Here is a 20,432-nt window from a genome sequence, read left to right on the forward strand (position 1 = left end):
AAGCTAATATCCTTTCACTTAACTAGGATTTTAAACGTTTCAAATCTCATTGAACCATGGAAATATTTGTTTTAAGACTAATAGCATTTCTTCTTGTGAAAGTTACGTATTTATTGCTTCAGTTCACTACATCTAAGTTTGCATTGCATTTCGGAACCTTACACAACTTTATCAATTTGATATCAAACTTTAAAATTTAATCATATTGTTTTCTTAAACAGGGTTCAATTTTAGGGCCAATTTATGGATGAACAAATGATGCAATTTTAATAAATCTACAACCATAATGAATTTAACAAAATCAATTTTGGCATGATTCTAGTAGTTATAAATAATATTCATGTAGAGAAAAGGAACAAAATTGTCTCTTAACTCTTTGGGAGGGACCAAAATTGTCTCTTAATCCTTGATCTTTAGTCACTCTAAGCATTCGAGAGAGGTTATCTACTTGTTAAAGCTTGACCGGTCAGTTGTTTCAGTACATGTCAGGAAATCTCTCTCTTTCTCCTTCTAATATATAAATTTTTTCAGTATTGGCTTAAAGCGCACTTTATTCCTATCATATTTGTTCAGACATGATTTCTTGATCGTGTACAAAATTTAACTCGCGTGCATGATTTTGAATTTATTGTTACTAATTTCTATTCAAAGGCCTAAATCTTTTCACTTGAATTGAATTTTAACCATTTTTTAAGTTTTCAACGACTCTAGTAAATAATTACTTTAAGATTAATAGATAATTTTGGTTCAAAAATTGCTTGTTGTTGCATTGGTTGATCATATCCAAACCCTCATTGCATGCTGGATGTGTGCCATCATCAAGGTCAACATTTTGTTTGACATGAATGTTGTGCTAGTCTGGATTTAAAAACTACGCTTTCAAGGTGATGCGATAGACAGTTTTAGAGAATTCTTCATATGAAATTTAAGCTTTTTATAATCCCAATCAACCATGAAGCTGTCCTCCTTAGATGGCATGGATGATAATGCTTCAGTCACTGGTTATTGTTGAATTATATCAAAACTGTATGAACTCCATGGAATGTTTGAGTTCATGGGAAAAATTGAATAGCTTTATTTTTATTCATTCTGCTTATAAGTTCTAGATAAAGAGAGGCTTTTATACTATCCTGGACATGAGCATTCCCCTTTTTTATATTTAATTGCATTGCGCATTTTCTCCCTTGCTGGTCTTTCTTTGTATTCCTATAATTCTTAAATAAGATATGCTGAAGGATGTGCATATTATAGCAGTTACTAGAAGATACTGTTGAAGAACGATTAGAGAAGACATTATCAGATTCAGAGAAAGTTGAAGGTGAAAACAAAGACATGGATCTGGATGATAATAAAGTAAGTACATCTGGTTGCGATTGATCCAGTCTTTTCCTTGGATAATCTCCTTAATTGATATGGTTGATAAATGATTGATCCTTTTCATGCCGTGCAAGTAGTTGTGATGAACTCAACAGATGACCCTTGGCTTGAACCAAGTATAAGTGAAATTTGTAGTCCCACCTAATTATAAAACACCTGCTCAAATAATTTTTTTATTTTTGTAATTAGTCTGGGATGGGCTCATTTTCTTTTTGTTCTTGAAGTTATGGGTGCACCTAATTCAGATGTTTAAGTAGTACAATATGTTATTGCGAAAATGTTACTTAAATTTGGCTGTTTACTTTTTTTTTTCTTTTGTTATTGTTGCCTCGAGCTTTAGTATGAAACACAAATCAGGTACAACAGGCACTAGTCGTCTATTTGATATATCACTTATATTCATAAGTGCTATATATTCGGGCAACTGTCGAAGTCCATTAAAAGAGGAATCCAATTTCTTTGAAATTACCAAAATTTCCTTCCCTTTATTAAACACAATTAACATTATTTTTCTTTTTGATTGTTCTTACTAGAAATGCACAATTGTGAGAGGGAGACTCGACATATTGCTTGCATAATTTTTCCATCTAATGAAAGAAAGTTCTTGCTTATCTTTCTTCTACAGAGTAATAAATAACACTACTTATACAAATTGTCCTTTCAGCTATTGGGATTCTTTCCATGAACTTTAGTTTCATGGAGCATCTTTCTAATATGGAACTTAGTTTGAACCTCAAGTACCAATTGAAATTTCCACTAAGGTACCTAGAGAAAATACTAAATCATTTAGGACTCATCGGATGCTAAACTCCCAATGGTATTCAAATTATATGTAGATGTTCTCAAGGATAACTGCTACACTCTCAATCCCGTGCTTGTGTTGTCCTAGTCCTAGGTGCAATTTAATTATATACGACAAGAAATTGAGTCAATTTAGTCCAGAATGGAGGGCCTTCTTGAACCAATCCTGAGAGTTTAGTCAATGCCTTAACAATAATTGGAACCGAATGACCTATAAATTGGGTGGAAAACAAGGAAGAGTATAATACCTTATTGAATTTATCTTGGTATCCATTATCGTGACCAAAAACGTACTGCAGGCAAAGAAGGTTGACTCAGTGTACATAGGGTGAGATCCCAGGTGAGTTGTAAAATAAAAATGGAGTTTGTTCATTGAGATTTCATTTAATGTCTATCTGAGATGTTGGAGCAGCAATATGCTCTTTATTTGGCCCATATGTTCATTGGCGGATATATATATATATATATATATATAATTTTTTATGCTTATAGAAAAACTCCACCTTCCACATATAAGTTGACTGACGGGCTCAAATTCAAATTGATCCAAGCTCATAGAGGAAATAATGCTGTATCAAATATTGTCAAATAGCCTATCTCAAAGTTCAACACGAAACGGTACATGACAAATTTACTTTGACCAAATGTTTAGTAAAAAAAGGCAGCATTATTATAGTGCAGTTATTATAAAAACCATACGAAGGGATCATTAGCTAAAATTATGACACCATTATAGTAAAAAACGTAGCAAATTCATGTTCCCAATGGCATGGATTTATCATGCTTGATGCGTTAGTTAATGTGCACTTTGTTAATTGTAGTCTATTTGAAATGAGATAGTCTTTGATGGTGTGACATGTTACACATGTAGTTGTTGACAAGAATCTTTTGATCACATGATCATCTTTACTAACTAAATCGACTAGTGCCCATTACTCGGGGTTGATGAAATCATTAATTCTTGATTGGGCTAGTTTTAATCCTCCAACCTTATTGGTATAAAGTTGATGGCCTATTCTCTTGATCTAAAGAGCCACAACATGCATTTACAGAAGGCCTAGTACTGTTGACCTCAATAAAATGTGATCTCTCTTATGGCTTATGTAATTAACCTCGAGTGCTTATGCCCTTGGGATATTATTGCACTATGAAAGTAAAGTGCTCACAAAAGGACAAAATCTCTAAGCACTGCAATATCCACTATTTTAATATGCCTTATAAAAACAATATTCCCTATCTTGCAATGATTCGGTCAACACTTTTTAGAACTAAAAATAAGAGTGTTATTTTGCTAAGTTGTATTGGGGTGAGCCCATTTGTTAGTAACATAGGCTTGTGACTATTGATATCCAAATGGTGAGAATTTTTGGGACTTCTGCGGCCCTTTTTATACATTGTTCTAATGTGATAGGTTATCTCCTTTTACAAGGGTGATGCTTGATTTGATGGCAACTTTTCTTTATACGTTCTTCCTTTAAATATTAATGATGTTTGCATATTTGATTGATTCTTTTATATTTTGATACAACTTAATTTTGGGCCATGACATGATTTTCAATTGGTTAATTTTCAGTTGATCGGATAATTTTAATGTTTTACACATATATGCATTATTTCTAGTTAATGGCTATTCAATTATTAACTGGATAGTTTCTTGGATTATCTGATTCAATAAAATGAAAATATGTAAAAATTAAGAATTTATGATCTATGAAGTTTTATGTATTTGTGTGATTTTGTGTGCTGTTTAAACAAACAGTAGGCTGCAACATCATAATTGTTGTGACATCATGTTAGTTTTTAAAAATTTCTTTTCTCAATCTGATGCAACTTTATAGATTCCTCTGTCACTTAGAGTTACAACTGTCCTATCATGTTTGCAATCACATGCCAAAGTTTTTTTTGCTTTTAGCATTTTTTTATTAAATATTTAGGGGTAGGATTTTCATTATCTCTGAGTTTTATGGCATATTCCATTGCTTCAGCATTTTATAAGTATTGTATGGAATTTTGTTTTAAAGTTATTTTTGTCTTTATTGCTACAAAAGAAAAGGTCTGCAGATGTAGGAAAGCAAGTTGCTGCTTCCAAAAAGCTTAAGAAGGACAAGGTTATTGGTGCAGTGGGTAAAGGTGTCCGTTCTGAGACTAGTACTGTTTCGTTGGCTCCAAGAGTAAAACCAGAACTCACTTTACCCATAATGTATGGTCATAATTTCTACTTATAGTAACATTTTACCCATCAAACTTCCATCTTATTATATGCTTTTTTTGTTTTTTCTCTATAGTGAATTTCTAATAGAAAATATCCTGTGAAATCTGTGAAATAGAAAGTAGAAGTTTATATGCCACTGACATACAAATTAATGCAGAACGTGTAACCAAATGTTATTTTTTACTGAATTCTTTTATTTGAAAGTTTACTCGGAGCTCTAAAGTTAAATTCATTCTGACCGAGACTTGATTTTTCTTATTGAAGATGTATTACATATATTATATGCGAGATTTGGGATTTATGAGTCTTCCTTTATCTAACTAGATATGAATAGTTTAAGTTTCTTTCATGTAAAGCTATGTTTGCAGGAAAAAAGATGTGAAAGGACTTCAGGAGGATTCTGGTGGACAATTGTAGTGGAATAAATTGAGTTCTGAGTGCTGTGATACCTCCTTATGTACTAAAATATGCTTCACTGAGCTATTTACAGTGAATCATGTTATGCATTATAGTTTAATGGCAATTGCATGCTTAAATATTATTTACTTGGGATCAGGTTTGAAGTTATCTTTGCTAAATATGGAATGATGGTTTGCAAGTGTTGGTGAACACCTAACATGGTAATTTATTACATATTAAGTTTGCTGTGAAAAATGTGTCCCTTTTTTAAGGATTTTACGATGCTTATATGCAATTTTCCCTTATAAATTAGAAGCTTGATAAACAAATACTTATTCCTCTTCAAGTCTTTGACTATTCTTGTTTGCGTTTGCTATTCAAAATTTTTTGCTCTTTCTTAGAAGAAATTATATTCCTATATAACTCCAAAAGAAAATAAATCTCAATGCCCCATTGTGATTTTTTTTTTTTTTTGATTGAGCTATAATCTCATTGTAAACTTAAAGTGATTTTTCAAAGCATTTTTGGTGCTTTGAAGCCCAGTATAATATTATTTCAATTCCAAATTGATGAAGGAATTGTTCATTCAGTTTGTTTGTTCATGAACTTGCAAGATGGGTTGTACTTGCAGCTTTACTTCATTACTTCATTATTTCCGCCCATTGTTTTGGTTGATTTACATACTTTCCCTTCTCATATGGACAGCCAGCAAAAGCTCTATAGGTAGGTTTTTACATTATTTTACTAGGGGTATGCTACCTACACTTTGCCAATGATGGTGATGTGCAAAACTATGCTTGCATATTTCATTTTGGTTATCTAGTTCTTTACGGTTATGGCAAATATGAGCAACATCAAAGTTGGAATATACTTTACAAATCCTCAGTGTATTTATCCATCTTTTTGTTTTACATATTAAGCATTAGGTAACGATTTCCACCCTAACTTCTATTACTCGTAGGCTAGGGGATATGTTGCCTTGGTTAGTTAAGTCTTTTTTGCTAATTTGAAGTATTGAGCATATCATATTCGTAACTCCTGTAGATTTTGTTTTCTAGTAGTTATTATAATTCTATTTATGGTTGCTGCGTGCTAGAAAATTCATGATAGTAGAGGGAGTTTTATGTCCTACTTTTGCACAAAGATCCAATGCACACACAAAGATAAAAAAAGAAAAATACAGGAGACAACATAGTTTTTATTTGAAAAACACAGAAAGGAAAAAAACTATAGGGCTTGCCCAGTTGAATTAATCTACAATGTATTTAAAGTTACACCAATTCATTTTTCTCAACAAATGGAGAATACAAATTACAAAATTGGATCCTCTTTCTTGGTCTCCAACAATTTTAGTATAGATTATAGGAGAAATAGTGAAAGGAATAAGGGATCACAATGGAAGATGGACAATGTTAGTCAGACAAAGATTGTCGAATGATGAATGATGGTGATCTAATGGGAAATGGACTATGAAAGCTAGGCGGCGATGGTCAGACATGACAGTCGAGTGATGGCGGTTGAACGGCAGTGGTGGCTTGTAGTCAAATTAACTTTTCATGCATGCATATACTGATGTACATATTTGTGTTACTACTGTCGTGATATTACATTTATAGAACTTTCATGTATAATTACATGTGTGCGCAGGGGCATATTTGTGATCAAGTTCACTAAATCTAGATTACATATCAAAATTTTAATACTGTGTACTTGCTCGCACTTATGTGTATTCCGGGATGTAGAGGTGTGATCTTTGAGCATCCACAAATACATCAGCCTAGCACACTTGAAAGGACTTCAGCATGATTTTCATGGCATTCCATGGAGAAGTAGACTTAACTTGGACTGGTACAATCATTTAGCCTGGCAAAATTTCTAAACAGGACGAGCTGGCTTGCCTACTGAGCAACCTGTCCTATGCTCAGGACAAGCTTAATTTGTAAATGTTTGCAAATTGATTTTGCCATAACTTATGTTTGTTGGGCTGGTTGAGGGTTTTATAGATTAGTAGTTATCAGCTAGTTATAAAAGGTTCTATTCTACAATTGAGTTGAGCATTGTCCGGAAATAATTTTCAGGCCAAGTGAAGTGGAGCAGTCTATTCTAGATGACCTAAGAAATCGTGTGCAATTGAGCAGCTTGGCGTTGCCATCTGTAAGCTTCTATACCTTCATCAACACACATAATGGGTAATTATGACTGAAATTTTCTCTATTTTGTACTTTTATAAATATCAACTATCCTTGTTACTCATCTGTATTTCTTTGTAGATTGAACTGTGCGTCCATTTCTTCTGATGGCTCATTGGTTGCTGGTGGATTTTCTGACTCGTCTTTAAAGGTTGTTTTTCATGGTAATATTTTTCTGTTTGCTTTGTTTTTGTGTTTCAGAATTTGAAATTTCTTTTTTGATATCTATAGGTATGGGACATGTCAAAAATTGGTCAGCCTGCTAAAACAGGTAAGCACTGATAGTATTTCTCATATTAACTGGTCAAAATACTCTGGTGTAGTAGTCATGATTATTAATGAAGAGTGCTATCCCATATTTTATGAAAATAAACATTAGCGCACCACTTAGCTAGCTAGCATGCAGGCTAGCAAGAAATTGTAAAACGTTAATTAAACTCAAGCAATCATAAAATGTTTTGAATTTTAGCGTATTTACTAGATTGATGAGTAAAGTTCAAGTAGTATAATGTAGACACACTAATTAAATTCAAGCAACTATTAAACATTTGAGTTTTTGGTGTATTTATTAAACTTACAGTTGAAGTTCAGGTAGTATAAAATAAGAAAAAGATTGAAACAATACTTTTTTTTTTGTGGAGCTAGCAATGCTTTATAGAAGACAATCTCGAAATAAACTGAAGGGCTTTTAACCACTTTTATTTTTTGGTGCAATTTTTTTGTAACACTAATATCTTGCATATTTATAAAAGTAACACCCACGTATTTTTATTTTATAATAATACAACTTAAAACCTTGAAGTGTACAATACAATTATTAGCCTTTTACCTTTTGTTCTTAATGATTTGTTTAATTCTTAATAATTTAATTGTATATGTACAAATGAACTAGCTCAACATTTCATTTTAAATTCTTTGGCGTTAGTTTATATATATAAGATTTCATGAACATGTAGTTAAATCTCTATTTTTTGTGTTATTTGATGCACAAAGTTTTCAGTCCTTAAACTTTTCACTTGGATGAGACCCCCAAAAAAAACAAAAAAGGTTCGAGCACTAATGTTGCGTAAAAAATTAAAGATAACATTATAAGCCTAATTTCTTAGTTATTATGGTTATTTCAATATTTTCTTAATGATATGATTTATCAATTTTTATTTTACATCTACTGATACATTTTGCCATAATTTTGTGAGATGGCGTGGCCTTTGCATGTAATCTCTATAAATAAATATTTTTAATACTTTCTTTTTCTTGTGTATATTGTATAGGATAAAATGCTAGTCTGTGTGTGCAGACACTTGTGTATTGAACGTTGTTCCTCTTACAAAGAGAATGACTATTTTCCCCTCAATTTGATTTTAGACGTGCTGCTTTTATGTTCTCTTTGAACTCAAGTCAAAACTGTTGATTGTAATTTAGAATTTAAGAGTTAAATGTTGATCAGATCTCTTCAATTTCTATGATGATTTAACCATTCATGTGAAAAGTACAAGGATGTTCAGATGGCATAATAATACTTTGGGGTTTTGGTCGATAATGAAGCGCTACTTTGTAATTTATATTCCATAAAAATACTATGCATTTGTTGCTGCATATCGGTAATTGATGAATTAACTAATAAATTGCATTTTGCAGTCTCGATGCAGGGAGAAAATGAATCTTCTCAAAATGAGATCTTCTTAGGGTCTGATGAGGGTAAAAGATCTTACACATTGTTCCAGGGTCATTCAGGACCAGTTTATTCTTCTTCATTTTGTCCTACAGGAGAGTTTCTCTTGTCTTCTTCTGCTGACTCAACAAGTATGTCTTCTGTCGTGATGTTTTCATTGCATGTTATGCATATTTATTAAATATCCTCTATTTTGTTGAATTGTTGGATCATTCACTGAGAAGGAAAAACATTTCTACTCTCTTTTCTCAAATCTTGGAGTTGGATTTCTAGGAACAATTTTGTGGGCGTATTCATTTGGTAGTCTTAAGAGGTTTTGCAGCCTTAGCATTAATCATGTACTTACCGATGCTATTATTTAAATGCTTTAGTTCGACTATGGAGTACCAGGTTGAATGCAAATCTGGTCTGCTACAAAGGTCACAATTACCCTGTGTGGGATATTCAGGTTTGCATTTTTAATAAAATCATTTTCTTTTGTTTCCTTTTAAATGACAATTATTTGAAATTTGCAAGCTTTATTTTTAATTTTCTTTCTATGATTCCTGCAATGCAAGGAAAGCTGGGTCACACATGCGGATCTGTAATTGTAGGAGTTGTGCTAGTTTTGCCCGTTTTCCGTTAGTGTTATTTATATGATAAGACGCTTCAAGTTAATGCTAATATGATTATGTAGGCGAAGATGGATACAGCATAATTTGCGTGTCCAATATGTATAAGCTTGGGGTTTAATTTGGGCCTAGATCTATTTGGGCCTAGGTTCGCTCTTATGGTCTGCTACATAATTTTCTCCTCTCTTTTTAGGCCTAGATCTATTTGGGCAAGCTTTCACATTGCTTTTCATATCGTAGGCACACTGCCATTTGGTTCTTGCATTCTGGCTATTTTTCTACAATTTATGTATAGAAATATGCTTTTTACATTTAGATCTACTAGAGTGTAGTAGCTATAAGAAACATGATATTCAGTTTTTTCAAAAAAGAAAAAAGAAATATTATGTTACCAACAACAGATTTCATTGAATTTATTTTTTTCCGAAATAATTTTACAACTATTTTATGCAGACCTATAGCCACTCCAACCGAATCCTTAGATTTTCATTAGTGAAAACAAGATGGGTGAGAACCATGCCGTTCATTGTCTTAATGGGTGTTCATGCCATTGAGCATTTTTGGTAGCCTATAGTTTGCCAAATGTTGATGTGAGTTTTCATGAAGGTTCGCTCTTAGTGATGTATCATGTAGCATAAGAAATTCGGTTTAATTAGGATTTAAACTATCTCATTAAACCAAGATTTTATGTTTTTATTTTAATAGAAACTGTGAACAATCGCCCTTTTGGTAATATTTAGTTTGAACTTTGAATTATTTAGGTATTGGTTGATGATTCAGTGGATAAAGTCAAATCAAATACATTAAAGCTGAGCTATTACTAGAACTTTTTGAATTTTTAAATGTGTATTTTCATCCAATTGATTGTAATCCATTATATCATCATATTTTCCTTGCATTTACCTTCTTTAGAGTTGGTGGACAAAATCATTCTTAGATTGACCAGGACCTTACTAAATTCTTTGAATTACAAATTTCTTTAGTTATCATTTGTTTGTATAGCTTATAGAAAGCTTCTAACAATAATTACAACATAAATCATTCTAAATTCTTTCCCAAGATCATTAATGAAACATGCAAAATGATCTCTTAACAAATAATGCTTTGCTACATAATTTTCAAACTTATTGAAATATTCAAATATTATGGTTACTTTGAAGTTTTTAAATTAGTCGTCAAATTGGTAACCATAGCACATAAGTGGAAAATATTAGTTTTAAGTTTATGTTTCATTTTAGCGCATATCTGTTTTACTTATACTAGTTCGCCAAAATATTTGATTTGATCAAATTAACTTTGTTTTAGCATATTCAATCCTTGAAAATCAAAATATATTGTACCTTTTAAAAAGTTCTTTGAACTCCGTCCAAATTGAAATTATCTCGGGATTAGCTCTCCCATCAACTGTAGAAATATTATTGTTAACTCTGCAATAATTATATTGGAATTGTGTAGAATCATAGCTTAAATTGCATTTCAGTTAATCATTTTTGTTGATCTATCAAAATTGCTTTTGCTTTCCTGTTCACTAGCCCAATGTTAGGCCCTACTTGAAAATATTGTGGTATAGTCTTAAGTTCTGATATCAAATTTAGTGTTGATGATTCTAATGTCTAGATTTTTTTAATGCTAATATAGCATTATAAATTAGATTTTGAGTCCATTACCCAACACAACATGCATTTATCGTGGAAAACTAGCTATATTAATACGAGAACAATCAAGTGGTACTATTGATGAAAACTGGAAAAATGGTCAATCCAACTTGTACAAAAAAGTCTTCTATTTAAAATTAATAATAGAAGGTTAGGGATCATAGAAGCCACGCAACTCTAAAATTTCATCAAGAAAGAAAATCCAATTGTCATAAATTTAACAAAAACTCTGTTTCTCTTTCGTCCACTAACGAAAAAACTATTAGAATAAAATGAATGAGGAGAGAAAAGAGAAAAAAGTCATCAAAAGAAAAGACTAATGCTTGTATGAGGAGATAACCTCTTTCATGATTCTTCACGGTTTCACATTAAATTAAGGATTAGAATCCCTTGAGAAGAAGAATGATTTGGACATCCAAAAGTAGGTTTTTATAAACCATAAAATTATATTTACATGCCTCATATACTTTTTAAAATTAGAATGAGAAGAGAGGAGAGTGGAAAATGGGAGATTGAACTATTAGATCTCATAATAATTTGTCTGATTTTCTATGCATTTTCAAATTATTGTTTGCATTCTTTAATTCTGCGAGCATTACCATTATCTCTCCTCCGAAATCTCTATTATAATTTTTGTGGTCATCTCTTCATGTTAAATGTGGTTCTTCTTCAAAACTAACCGTCTCTTACATCATCTGCTTCATTTATCCAGTTTGGTCCATTTGGTCACTACTTTGTCAGTGCTTCCCATGACCGAACTGCTAGGATTTGGTCAATGGAGAGAATTCAACCGTTGAGAATAATGGCTGGGCATCTTTCTGATGTTGATGTAAGACTTACTCATTTCATTGGTGACTTTTGTCTTTCCAACTATCCAATTTTTTTTCAAAGGAAAGTTAAAAAAAAAAATGCCAATAGATATATTATACCACCTGCTCACAATTTTTGCAATCAAACCTTTTTTGTCACAGGTTTTAGCAATAACAAAATCTTTTAATTTTGTTGTGGCTTTCAAGTATAGTTATTGCATGAATATGTGCTTAATTGCAATTTAAAAATTTATGTCTCACAGTGTGTTCAATGGCATGCGAATTGTAACTACATTGCTACCGGTTCAAGTGACAAAACAGTCAGATTATGGGATGTCCAAACAGGAGAAAGTGTTCGCATATTTATTGGTCATAGAAGCATGATACTGTCATTAGCAATGTCTCCTGATGGACGGTATATGGCTTCTGGTGATGAAGATGGTACTATTATGATGTGGGATCTTTCCACAGGGCGGTGTGTATCTCCGCTAATGGGTCATAACTCTTGCGTGTGGACTCTGGCTTTTAGGTTTGCATTGCATTTATTTATACGTTATTTAGCTTTTTGTTTTCTTCTAAACTTATCTCATGTAAGGGAAATATGTGCATATGTTGGTGGAATTCTTAGATTTTACTGATTTATAGAGTTTCTCTTAATAAATTTAGAATAATGGTTATTGTGCTCTGTGATGTTCCAGAATCTAATTTGAAAGAATTATTCTTTTAATCTTTTAATAAATAACAATCAGAGCTATCTAATATCATCTATCAGTAATGAACGTCAAAACAGATTCTATAACTTAAAACATTAATGTACACATCTATATTCAATCCCAAAAATTACAAAAAAAAAATTAGTGCAAGTAAAATACTACAAAAACAACATTATGGCGAAGACGGTTTACGATTTGGAGTCGTATTGACTCCCAAAAAAATTATTTACCATGGTCAAAATACAGGTTATGAGATGCTTTGACTTTGTTGTCATAAAATAAACTTATAGCCTTCAAAATACACTTTGGTATTATTAATATTTTTGGCTCATCTAATTGCTTGAAGATAGCAAACATGTTTTGAAAAATAACGAAGTTTTTTACATTTTAATTCTGGTTGGACATATTTATACACCAACTTTGATTTTAAATTAAACAAATCTTCTCAAAATTCTGTTGCACACAGATCGCCAAGCACCTGCACAAATGACGCCAAGCCAAAGAAAAATTGGAGATCGGAGAAGACAAGAAAAATACTCACCGAAATAACTCTGTATTTCTGTATTACTATCTTCTGTAAAAGTTTTTCAAAAAGCTACCAAAACCTTTTGCTATGTTTCCTATATACTCCCCCTCCTCCGGTGATATACTAAAAATAGCTACTATATTGAAAAAGTGCACTTGTACTGTAAAAACAGAAAAGTAGTAAAAAAGATAGTGGTAAGCAGAGTTTATTAGAAAGGATATAAAGTGCGGGAGTTCCTCTTCCTTATCCTGCTCTGTATCAGTCCTCCCCGGCTTCAGAAGAGCTCGACTCCGACGAGCTAATTGTGACGATAGCGTCATCCGGCGAGTTGTAACGAACTATATCACGGACATTGAATGTTGGAGAAGTGTTGCAATCAGCTGGTAATTCAACGGTATAGGCATTATCATTGATCTTGGCAATGATCGGGACTGGGCCAAGCTTGCGGCGTGTCAATTTCGAATAGGCTCCGGGAGGAAATCTTTCTTTGCGGAGACGCACCATGACCAAATCTCCAACCTTGAACAGCTGTTGTCGCCTATGCATATCGACACCCTTCTTGTAGCGCTGATTTGCACTTATAATTTGTTGCCGCACTTCCTTCAACATGTTAGAGTAATCTTCAGTAAAAGAGGTGGCAGTAGTTGATTTGCTTTTCGGTAAGATCACGAGGTCCATGGCAATGTTGGGAGCTTTAGTATAGACGATACTAAAGGGAGCCTTACCTGTAGATCGGTTAGTCATAGCATTGTAAGCAAATTCAGCTCTACTTAATACCTCTTCCCACCGCTTTGGATGATCTTGTACCAAGCACCGGAGCATATTGCCCAAGGTGCGGTTGACAACTTCGGTTTGGCCATCGGATTGTGGGTGATATGCTGAACTGAGACGAAGGTCAGTACCGAGTCGCTTCCATAACTCCCGCCAAAAATGGCTTACAAACTTCACGTCTCTATCCGACGTAATGCTGCGAGGCAGCCCGTGGAGGCGAACAACTTCGTCAAAAAAAATCTTTGCGATGTGCATAGCATTGGAGGTCTTCTTACAAGAAACGAAGTGTGCCATCTTGGAGAACCTGTCAACGACGACCAATATTGAGTCGCTACCGCGTTTGGTTCTTGGTAATCCAAGGACGAAATCCATGCTAAGATCTTCCCATATTGACTCAGGTACCGGTAGCGGCATGTAAGGTCCAGTATTTTGTGTTCCTCCCTTATAGATTTGGCAAACCGGGCAGCTGTCCACAATTCGGTAGACATCACGTCGTAATCGTGGCCAGTAGAACCGCGACTACAGCTGTCGAAGGGTATTTTCTCTTCCTACATGAGCTGCTAAGGCTCCTCCGTGAGTCTCACGAATAAGTTGTTGTCTCCATGACGAGATCGAAACGCACAACATGTTTTGTCTGATAAGGTAGCCGTGCTGTATGGAGAATTCTCCACTATCTTGTTGTTCTTGACACTGTGCCTAGATTTTCCCAAAATCAGAATCTGTCGTGTATAGCTCCTTTAAATATTCAAGACCCGTAATTTGTGTCTGCACATTGGCTAATAATATGCGTTTACGACTTAGAGCGTCGGCTACGCGATTTTCAACACCTGGCTTATGTTTGATTATGAATGAAAATCTTTGTAGGAACATTAGCCAACGAGCGTGCATACGGCTAACTATCTTTTGGCCGTTGATAAACGATAGAGCCTTGTTATCACTACAAAGTATGAATTGATTGTGTAGCAAATAGTGTTCCCACTGTTTTAATGCCCGAACAATAGCGTAGAATTCCTGCTCATAAGCTGTCCACTTCTGCCGAGTGTCACAAAGCTTTTCGCTAAAATAGGCTACGGGTCGGTTCTCCTGTGACATAACAGCTCCAATCCCGACGGACGAAGCATCAGCGTCAACTGTAAATAACTTTTCAAAAATGGGTAGAGCAAGAACAGGGGCTGAGCTAAGTGCTCTCTTCATCTCTTCAAAGCTATGTTGCTGTTCTTCACCCCATAGGAATACTTTGGATTTGAGACAGTTTGTAACAGGTGCCATTATAATGTTGAAGTTCCTAATAAACTTGCGATAGAAGTTTGCCATGCCGTGGAAGCTTCGTACCTCAAAAAAAGTTTGCGGAGCAGGCCAATCTGTAATCGCTGAGACCTTTTTTGGATCCATGTGAATTCCTTCTGCCGAGATGATAAACCCGAGAAAGCCCACTCGGTTAACTCCCAGTTCGCATTTGGGAAGATTTATGAACAATTTCTGTTGCTTTAAGACTTCGAGCAGCATAGACAAGTGCCCCAAATGCTGCTGCCATGAGGTGCTATACACCAAGATGTCATCGAAGTAAACGATGCAGAATTTGCCTATGAAGGGCTTCAACACTTCGGTCATCATTCTCATGAAGGTGGACGGTGCGTAACACAGTCCAAACGGCATGACTTTCCATTCATATAGTCCTTGGGGTGTTTTGAATGCCGTCTTCCATTCGTCCCCATGACGTATACAGATTTGATGATATCCTCTACGTAAATCCAGTTTGGAGAATATAACAGCGCCCGTTAGCTGATCTAACAATTCCTCAATGCGTGGTACCGGAAATCTATACTTAACTGTGATCTTGTTAATAGCTCTACTGTCAATGCACATTCTCCAATTCCCATCTTTCTTCGGAACCAGTAAGGCGGGCACGGCGCACGGGCTAATGCTCACTTGGATCAGTTGCTTTTCCAACAAATCGTCGATTATATCATGCAGGATTCTCTGCTCTATTGGATTGAGACGATAATGAGGAATATTTGGTAAGCTGGAACCGGGAAGGAATTCTATTTGGTGTTGTATGTCACGGAGAGGTGGTAGTTGAGCAGGTAGCTCCTCAGGTACGACGTCTTGATACTGTCGCAACAGATTGCGAATATCAACATGTAATTCCTTCCTCTCCGAATTAGTGCTCTGTTCGGTTATCAAAAGTGCAAAGATGGGGGATGGCTCCCGCCAGCATTGAAGTAATACAGAGCCTGTGACAAAGTGTATAGCTGTTTGCCTTGGCTGCACGGTACTGGGCACCTTATCGTCGTGAGAGCCGGGTAGTAAGCGTAAGCGTTTGCCCTTCCAGTCGAAGGAGTATATATTTGCTCTACAATCATAAGTGGCCCCTGCGTCGAATTGCCACGGTCTCCCCAAAATAAGATGACAAACATCCATTTCCAACACATAACATACAATTTCACAGATAATTGCTTCCCAATGGAGAACGTCACGCGGCAAGATTCGGTTACAGGCTTACAGCAATTTCGACGCCTCTTTTGACCCAACTTATCTTGTAAGGATTGTGGTTCTTTGACGTCTTCAATTGTAATTTTTGAACAACTGACCTTGAAATTATGTTTTATGTACATCCACTGTCGATCAGAAGGTCGTATACTTTACCATTAATGGTGCACCGCGTCCGGAACAAGGCATGGCGTTGAGAGTTGATGTTTTGTCTTGGAGCTAATAATAATTTTTCCAGAATGTATGCCACGGGTTCTCCTTCATCAGCTAGGAGGTCTTCCGTCTCCAATTCATCTCCTTCTTCGGTTTCTCCTTGTTCTCCTTCCTCTCCGCCTTCTAAAACATGAGCCTGTTGTCTTTGCGGGCATTCGTTCGATTTATGTCCGGGCTGTAGACAACTAAAACATTTGATCGTAGAGGGGCGCACATACGGATCCTCCTTACCTTGGGGCCTCTGTTTGGGTGGGTATTTTGGATCCACGCTGGAAGAAGCTCCATTCGCAGGAGCATTGATTATCTGAGGGGATTGAGAAGTTTTCGGACCTGGTGGAGTTGCCCGATTTGGTCCTGTCAATGGTTCTTTCCAATGTCTGCGATTATAAGTACCCCTCGCTTGTCTATTTTGCTGCATTTCGATCCTCATAGCAAAATTGACGGCTTGAGACATAGACCACACGGAATTCAGTTCCAGGCGATCCTGGATATTGCCTTTGAGACCTCCTATGTATCGGGCAACCATTTGGTTGTTTGATTCGTTCAAATTATTTCGGGCACTTAGTCGATTGAATTCCTCCGTGTAGTCACTTACTGATCTGGTGCCTTGGACACAATGTTGATATCGTAAGTACAGAATTTGTTCAAAATCAGAGGGCAAGAACTGAGATCTTAGCAGCTGCTTCATCCGTGTCCAATTGCGCACGGAACCTTTCCTTCTCTTTGCCTTGTTTGAACTATTTGTTCCCACCAAGCACTAGCGCGCCCTTCAATCTACATGCGACGTACTTCACTTGTTTGTTTGGAGCAATTTCCATGTAGTCAAAGAAATTTTCAACTGATTTTACCCAATCAAGATAATCTTCAATGTGTATTCGACCGTCGAAAAATGGGATGTCTTACTTCACTTTAAATTCACCTGGGTTCTGTTGAGGGAGTTGTCGCCGCGGCCTCTGCCAATCCCTGCGGTATTGATTTCCAGCTTCTTCTTCTTCCGATTCGACGAAGTCAGCTTCCCTGTGTATAAAATCATCCTCCTCTGAATCCGATAGTTGTGGTATCGGCATTGGTGGAGGTCGGCCACCTCGACCCGCAGCTATCCCCCGCCTGTGCAATGGTCTTACAACAGGAATCTCGTCTCTGTTCCGTCTCGGTTGTGGAGGTCCCGCCCTCAGAAGATTGAACTCCCTGCGCATTTCCACTCCCAACCGTTGTATATCCGTCTCCAGCGCGTCAATCTGACGATTGGCGTGATCCTGGTTTGCCCATAATGATTCAAGGTTCCGCCCTTCCTCCGTTGCAGGCTCCTTTCCTCGCTCCGTCATCTTCTTCAGGTAGTGGCTCTGATACTAGCTGTTGCACACAGATCGCCAAGCACCTGCACAAATGACGCCAAGCCAAAGAAAAATTGGAGACCGGAGAAGACAAGAAAAATACTCACCGAAATAACTCTGTATTTCTGTATTACTATCTTCTGTAAAAGTTTTTCAAAAAGCTACCAAAACCTTTTGCTATGTTTCCTATATACTCCCCCCTCCTCCGGTGATATACTAAAAATAGCTACTATATTGAAAAAGTGCACTTGTACTGTAAAAACAGAAAAAGTAGTAAAAAAGATAGTGGTAAGCAGAGTTTGTTAGAAAGGATATAAAGTGCCGGAGTTCCTCTTCCTTATCCTGCTCTGCATCAAATTCCATTAAAAAATGATTTTATTTTCACATTCAAAATGAGTGAAAATAAAGTCATCATTTCTAGAACATTTTTCTATTCACAAGAAGCCAACTGAACCATTAGATAGAATTAACAGTTCTTTGTTTAGCCCTCACATCTTTTTAAGCTAGTGCAAATCTTATCATTTTACTGTCAAAAATGCGATGAACTTCACTGAGTTTAACTTTATGACCAGATTGATTCTTCCACTTCACTTTCCTAGAAGCTTTGTACTTTTCTGGTGAACTTTCACCTCTATCGAACATCATAAGACAAATAATTTGGCTTTACCTACATAAAATGCCAGCCTCTTACAACTGTAATGCAACTGCATGCTTTCAGATAATCTATAAATAAGTCATTAGCGCACTCACGACTACCTTCATATTTAAAGCATTTTGATACACTTGATTTATTCCATCTAATTACAGCGGCGAAGGAACAGTTCTTGCTTCTGGATCTGCTGATGGCACTGTTAAGTTATGGGACGTCACTTCCAGCAACAAGACAACAAAGATGGATGACAAGTAAGTTTATTAAGGAATTTTTACCTACATAACACCTAAAACTATTGAAAATATATATTTAGCACCTAAACTTCTATATTTACTAATATACCACCTAAAATCCCTCTTTTAATTAATTCTAACAGTCCGTTTAAACCTTATGTCAAAAGTCACTATCGACAACGTCTTCCCCATCAATGACATCCTTTCATAGTGAATACAAGTATCTCATCGTTTCAATGGAGTGGTAGAATAGAAGGAAAATGAGATTTTAGGTGGTATATTAGTAAATATAGAAGTTTAGGTGTTAAATAATTCATTATGAAATGACTTTGCTTTATTTTTACCAACTAAGAGGCCATTTTCCTTAAAATGATTTCAGCAAAGGTAGCAGTGGTAACAGACTCAGATTACTGAAAGCTTTTCCAACAAAATCAACCCCAGTATATACATTGCAGGTAAGATATCCCAGTCCTCATGTTCTTAAGCTATGCTTCTCGAGCCCCCAATGTCTTTGACCTATGACTTACAACACAAGAAAATCTGCAGAAAATAGTCAGAAGAACGTTATAATTTTAAGTTTTGTTTGGGATGGCTTTCTTACTGCTTCTTAAAGCAGTTTTTTAGTACATAAATTTTAAATTTTTGTACTAAAAATCTGCTTTAAGAAACAGTAAGAAAGCCATTCCAAACGAAGCCTTAGAGAAATCACTTGAGGCATAGTCAACTTGTCATTGATGTTTCTTTGCGACAAATGAGATTTAGAACATGAAGATCTATTTTGTTTTACAGCTTTTACTCAAAAAAAAAAAAAAAAAATCACCAATGATTAGTGTTTCTTATTTTCAAGCAGTTCTCCCGGAGGAATCTGTTATTTGCAGCTGGTGCATTTTCGATAAGCGGCTGAAAGTTGGAGCAGGAAGCATCACTGCCTTGCCTTAAGAAATCAAAAAAGTTGGCCATCTCCTTTTAGCTTCCTCTCACCAACTGTTCATCCACGATGTTTTTTTTTTCTTCTCTTCTCTCTCTCTTTTTTTTTTTTTTCAATAGCAAAATTGTTCTATGCCCAGCCTGTGTGACTGGAAGTAATATTCCCAGCTCATGCATAATTTTATTTAAATTAAATGTATTTTTAACTATTTATGTAGAAGAAATCAAAGAGCTGTTGTCACTCTCGCTTCCCTTTCGTGGATCTCAGTTTTTTTTGTAACACTTTAGATTCATTTGAATCCAACATCATCGTGAGTTTTGAAACGGTTGGAATTGCTTTGAGATGAGTGTTGAGGGATCAATAAGAACTTATGAATTGTATCTATAAGTTAGACTTTGTTTGAGATAACTTTTTTATTACTTAGGAAAGCTGTCTCAAACGAAATCTTAATAAAGCTGTTTCAAAAGAATTGTATTTATAGAAAATAAAAGATTTATTAAAATTTATACATATTTAAGATATTTGATTGTATGTAATTAGAGATTTAAACTGATTTCAAATTTTATAAATTTGGTAGTTGCTTTAAAACTTCAATCACAAAATTTTTTCTTACAAGCCTTAACAAATTTCTTAATGAAATTAACAATTTATTTTGGTAGAGAAAAACCATGAGATGAAACTACAACATCCTTAGCAAGTAAATGCTTCATTGCATTGAATTATTCAACTTCTTTTAAATTTTTGAATTTATATAAAATATTTAGATTATATTTTTTATTCCCATTTTTTAATATTATGGTTGATGGTCAACGGTGGTGATGATAAATTGTGGCAAACCGTGGCAGAT

At 35.1% G+C, this 20,432-nt stretch overlaps 1 protein-coding gene across 5 annotated transcripts in view; it reads left to right on the forward strand.

Moving 5' to 3' along the window:
• LOC110096220 (transcription initiation factor TFIID subunit 5) overlaps window positions 1–19,908 on the forward strand; it is a 36,851-nt gene extending 16,943 nt beyond the window's left edge. For 4 of the 5 annotated variants that reach the window (XM_028692613.1, XM_020822057.2, XM_020822058.2 and 1 more), the window contains exons 9-20: window positions 1,252–1,353; window positions 4,227–4,378; window positions 6,868–6,978; window positions 7,060–7,129; window positions 7,210–7,249; window positions 8,617–8,781; window positions 9,022–9,098; window positions 11,629–11,745; window positions 11,989–12,254; window positions 18,580–18,675; window positions 19,037–19,112; window positions 19,508–19,908. In XM_028692613.1, coding sequence (XP_028548446.1) covers window positions 1,252–1,353; window positions 4,227–4,378; window positions 6,868–6,978; window positions 7,060–7,129; window positions 7,210–7,249; window positions 8,617–8,781; window positions 9,022–9,098; window positions 11,629–11,745; window positions 11,989–12,254; window positions 18,580–18,675; window positions 19,037–19,112; window positions 19,508–19,561 — 1,326 coding nt within the window. In that variant the 3' untranslated portion in view covers window positions 19,562–19,908. The remainder of the gene's footprint in view (window positions 1–1,251; window positions 1,354–4,226; window positions 4,379–6,867; window positions 6,979–7,059; window positions 7,130–7,209; window positions 7,250–8,616; window positions 8,782–9,021; window positions 9,099–11,628; window positions 11,746–11,988; window positions 12,255–18,579; window positions 18,676–19,036; window positions 19,113–19,507) is intronic. The other variant, XM_028692615.1, reaches the window with a different exon arrangement.
• Window positions 19,909–20,432: the final 524 nt, after the last annotated feature.

The sequence above is a fragment of the Dendrobium catenatum genome, unplaced genomic scaffold (genome assembly GCF_001605985.2).
Source record: "Dendrobium catenatum unplaced genomic scaffold, ASM160598v2 fragScaff_scaffold_156, whole genome shotgun sequence".
In the NCBI taxonomy this organism is placed as follows: Eukaryota; Viridiplantae; Streptophyta; class Magnoliopsida; order Asparagales; family Orchidaceae; genus Dendrobium; species Dendrobium catenatum.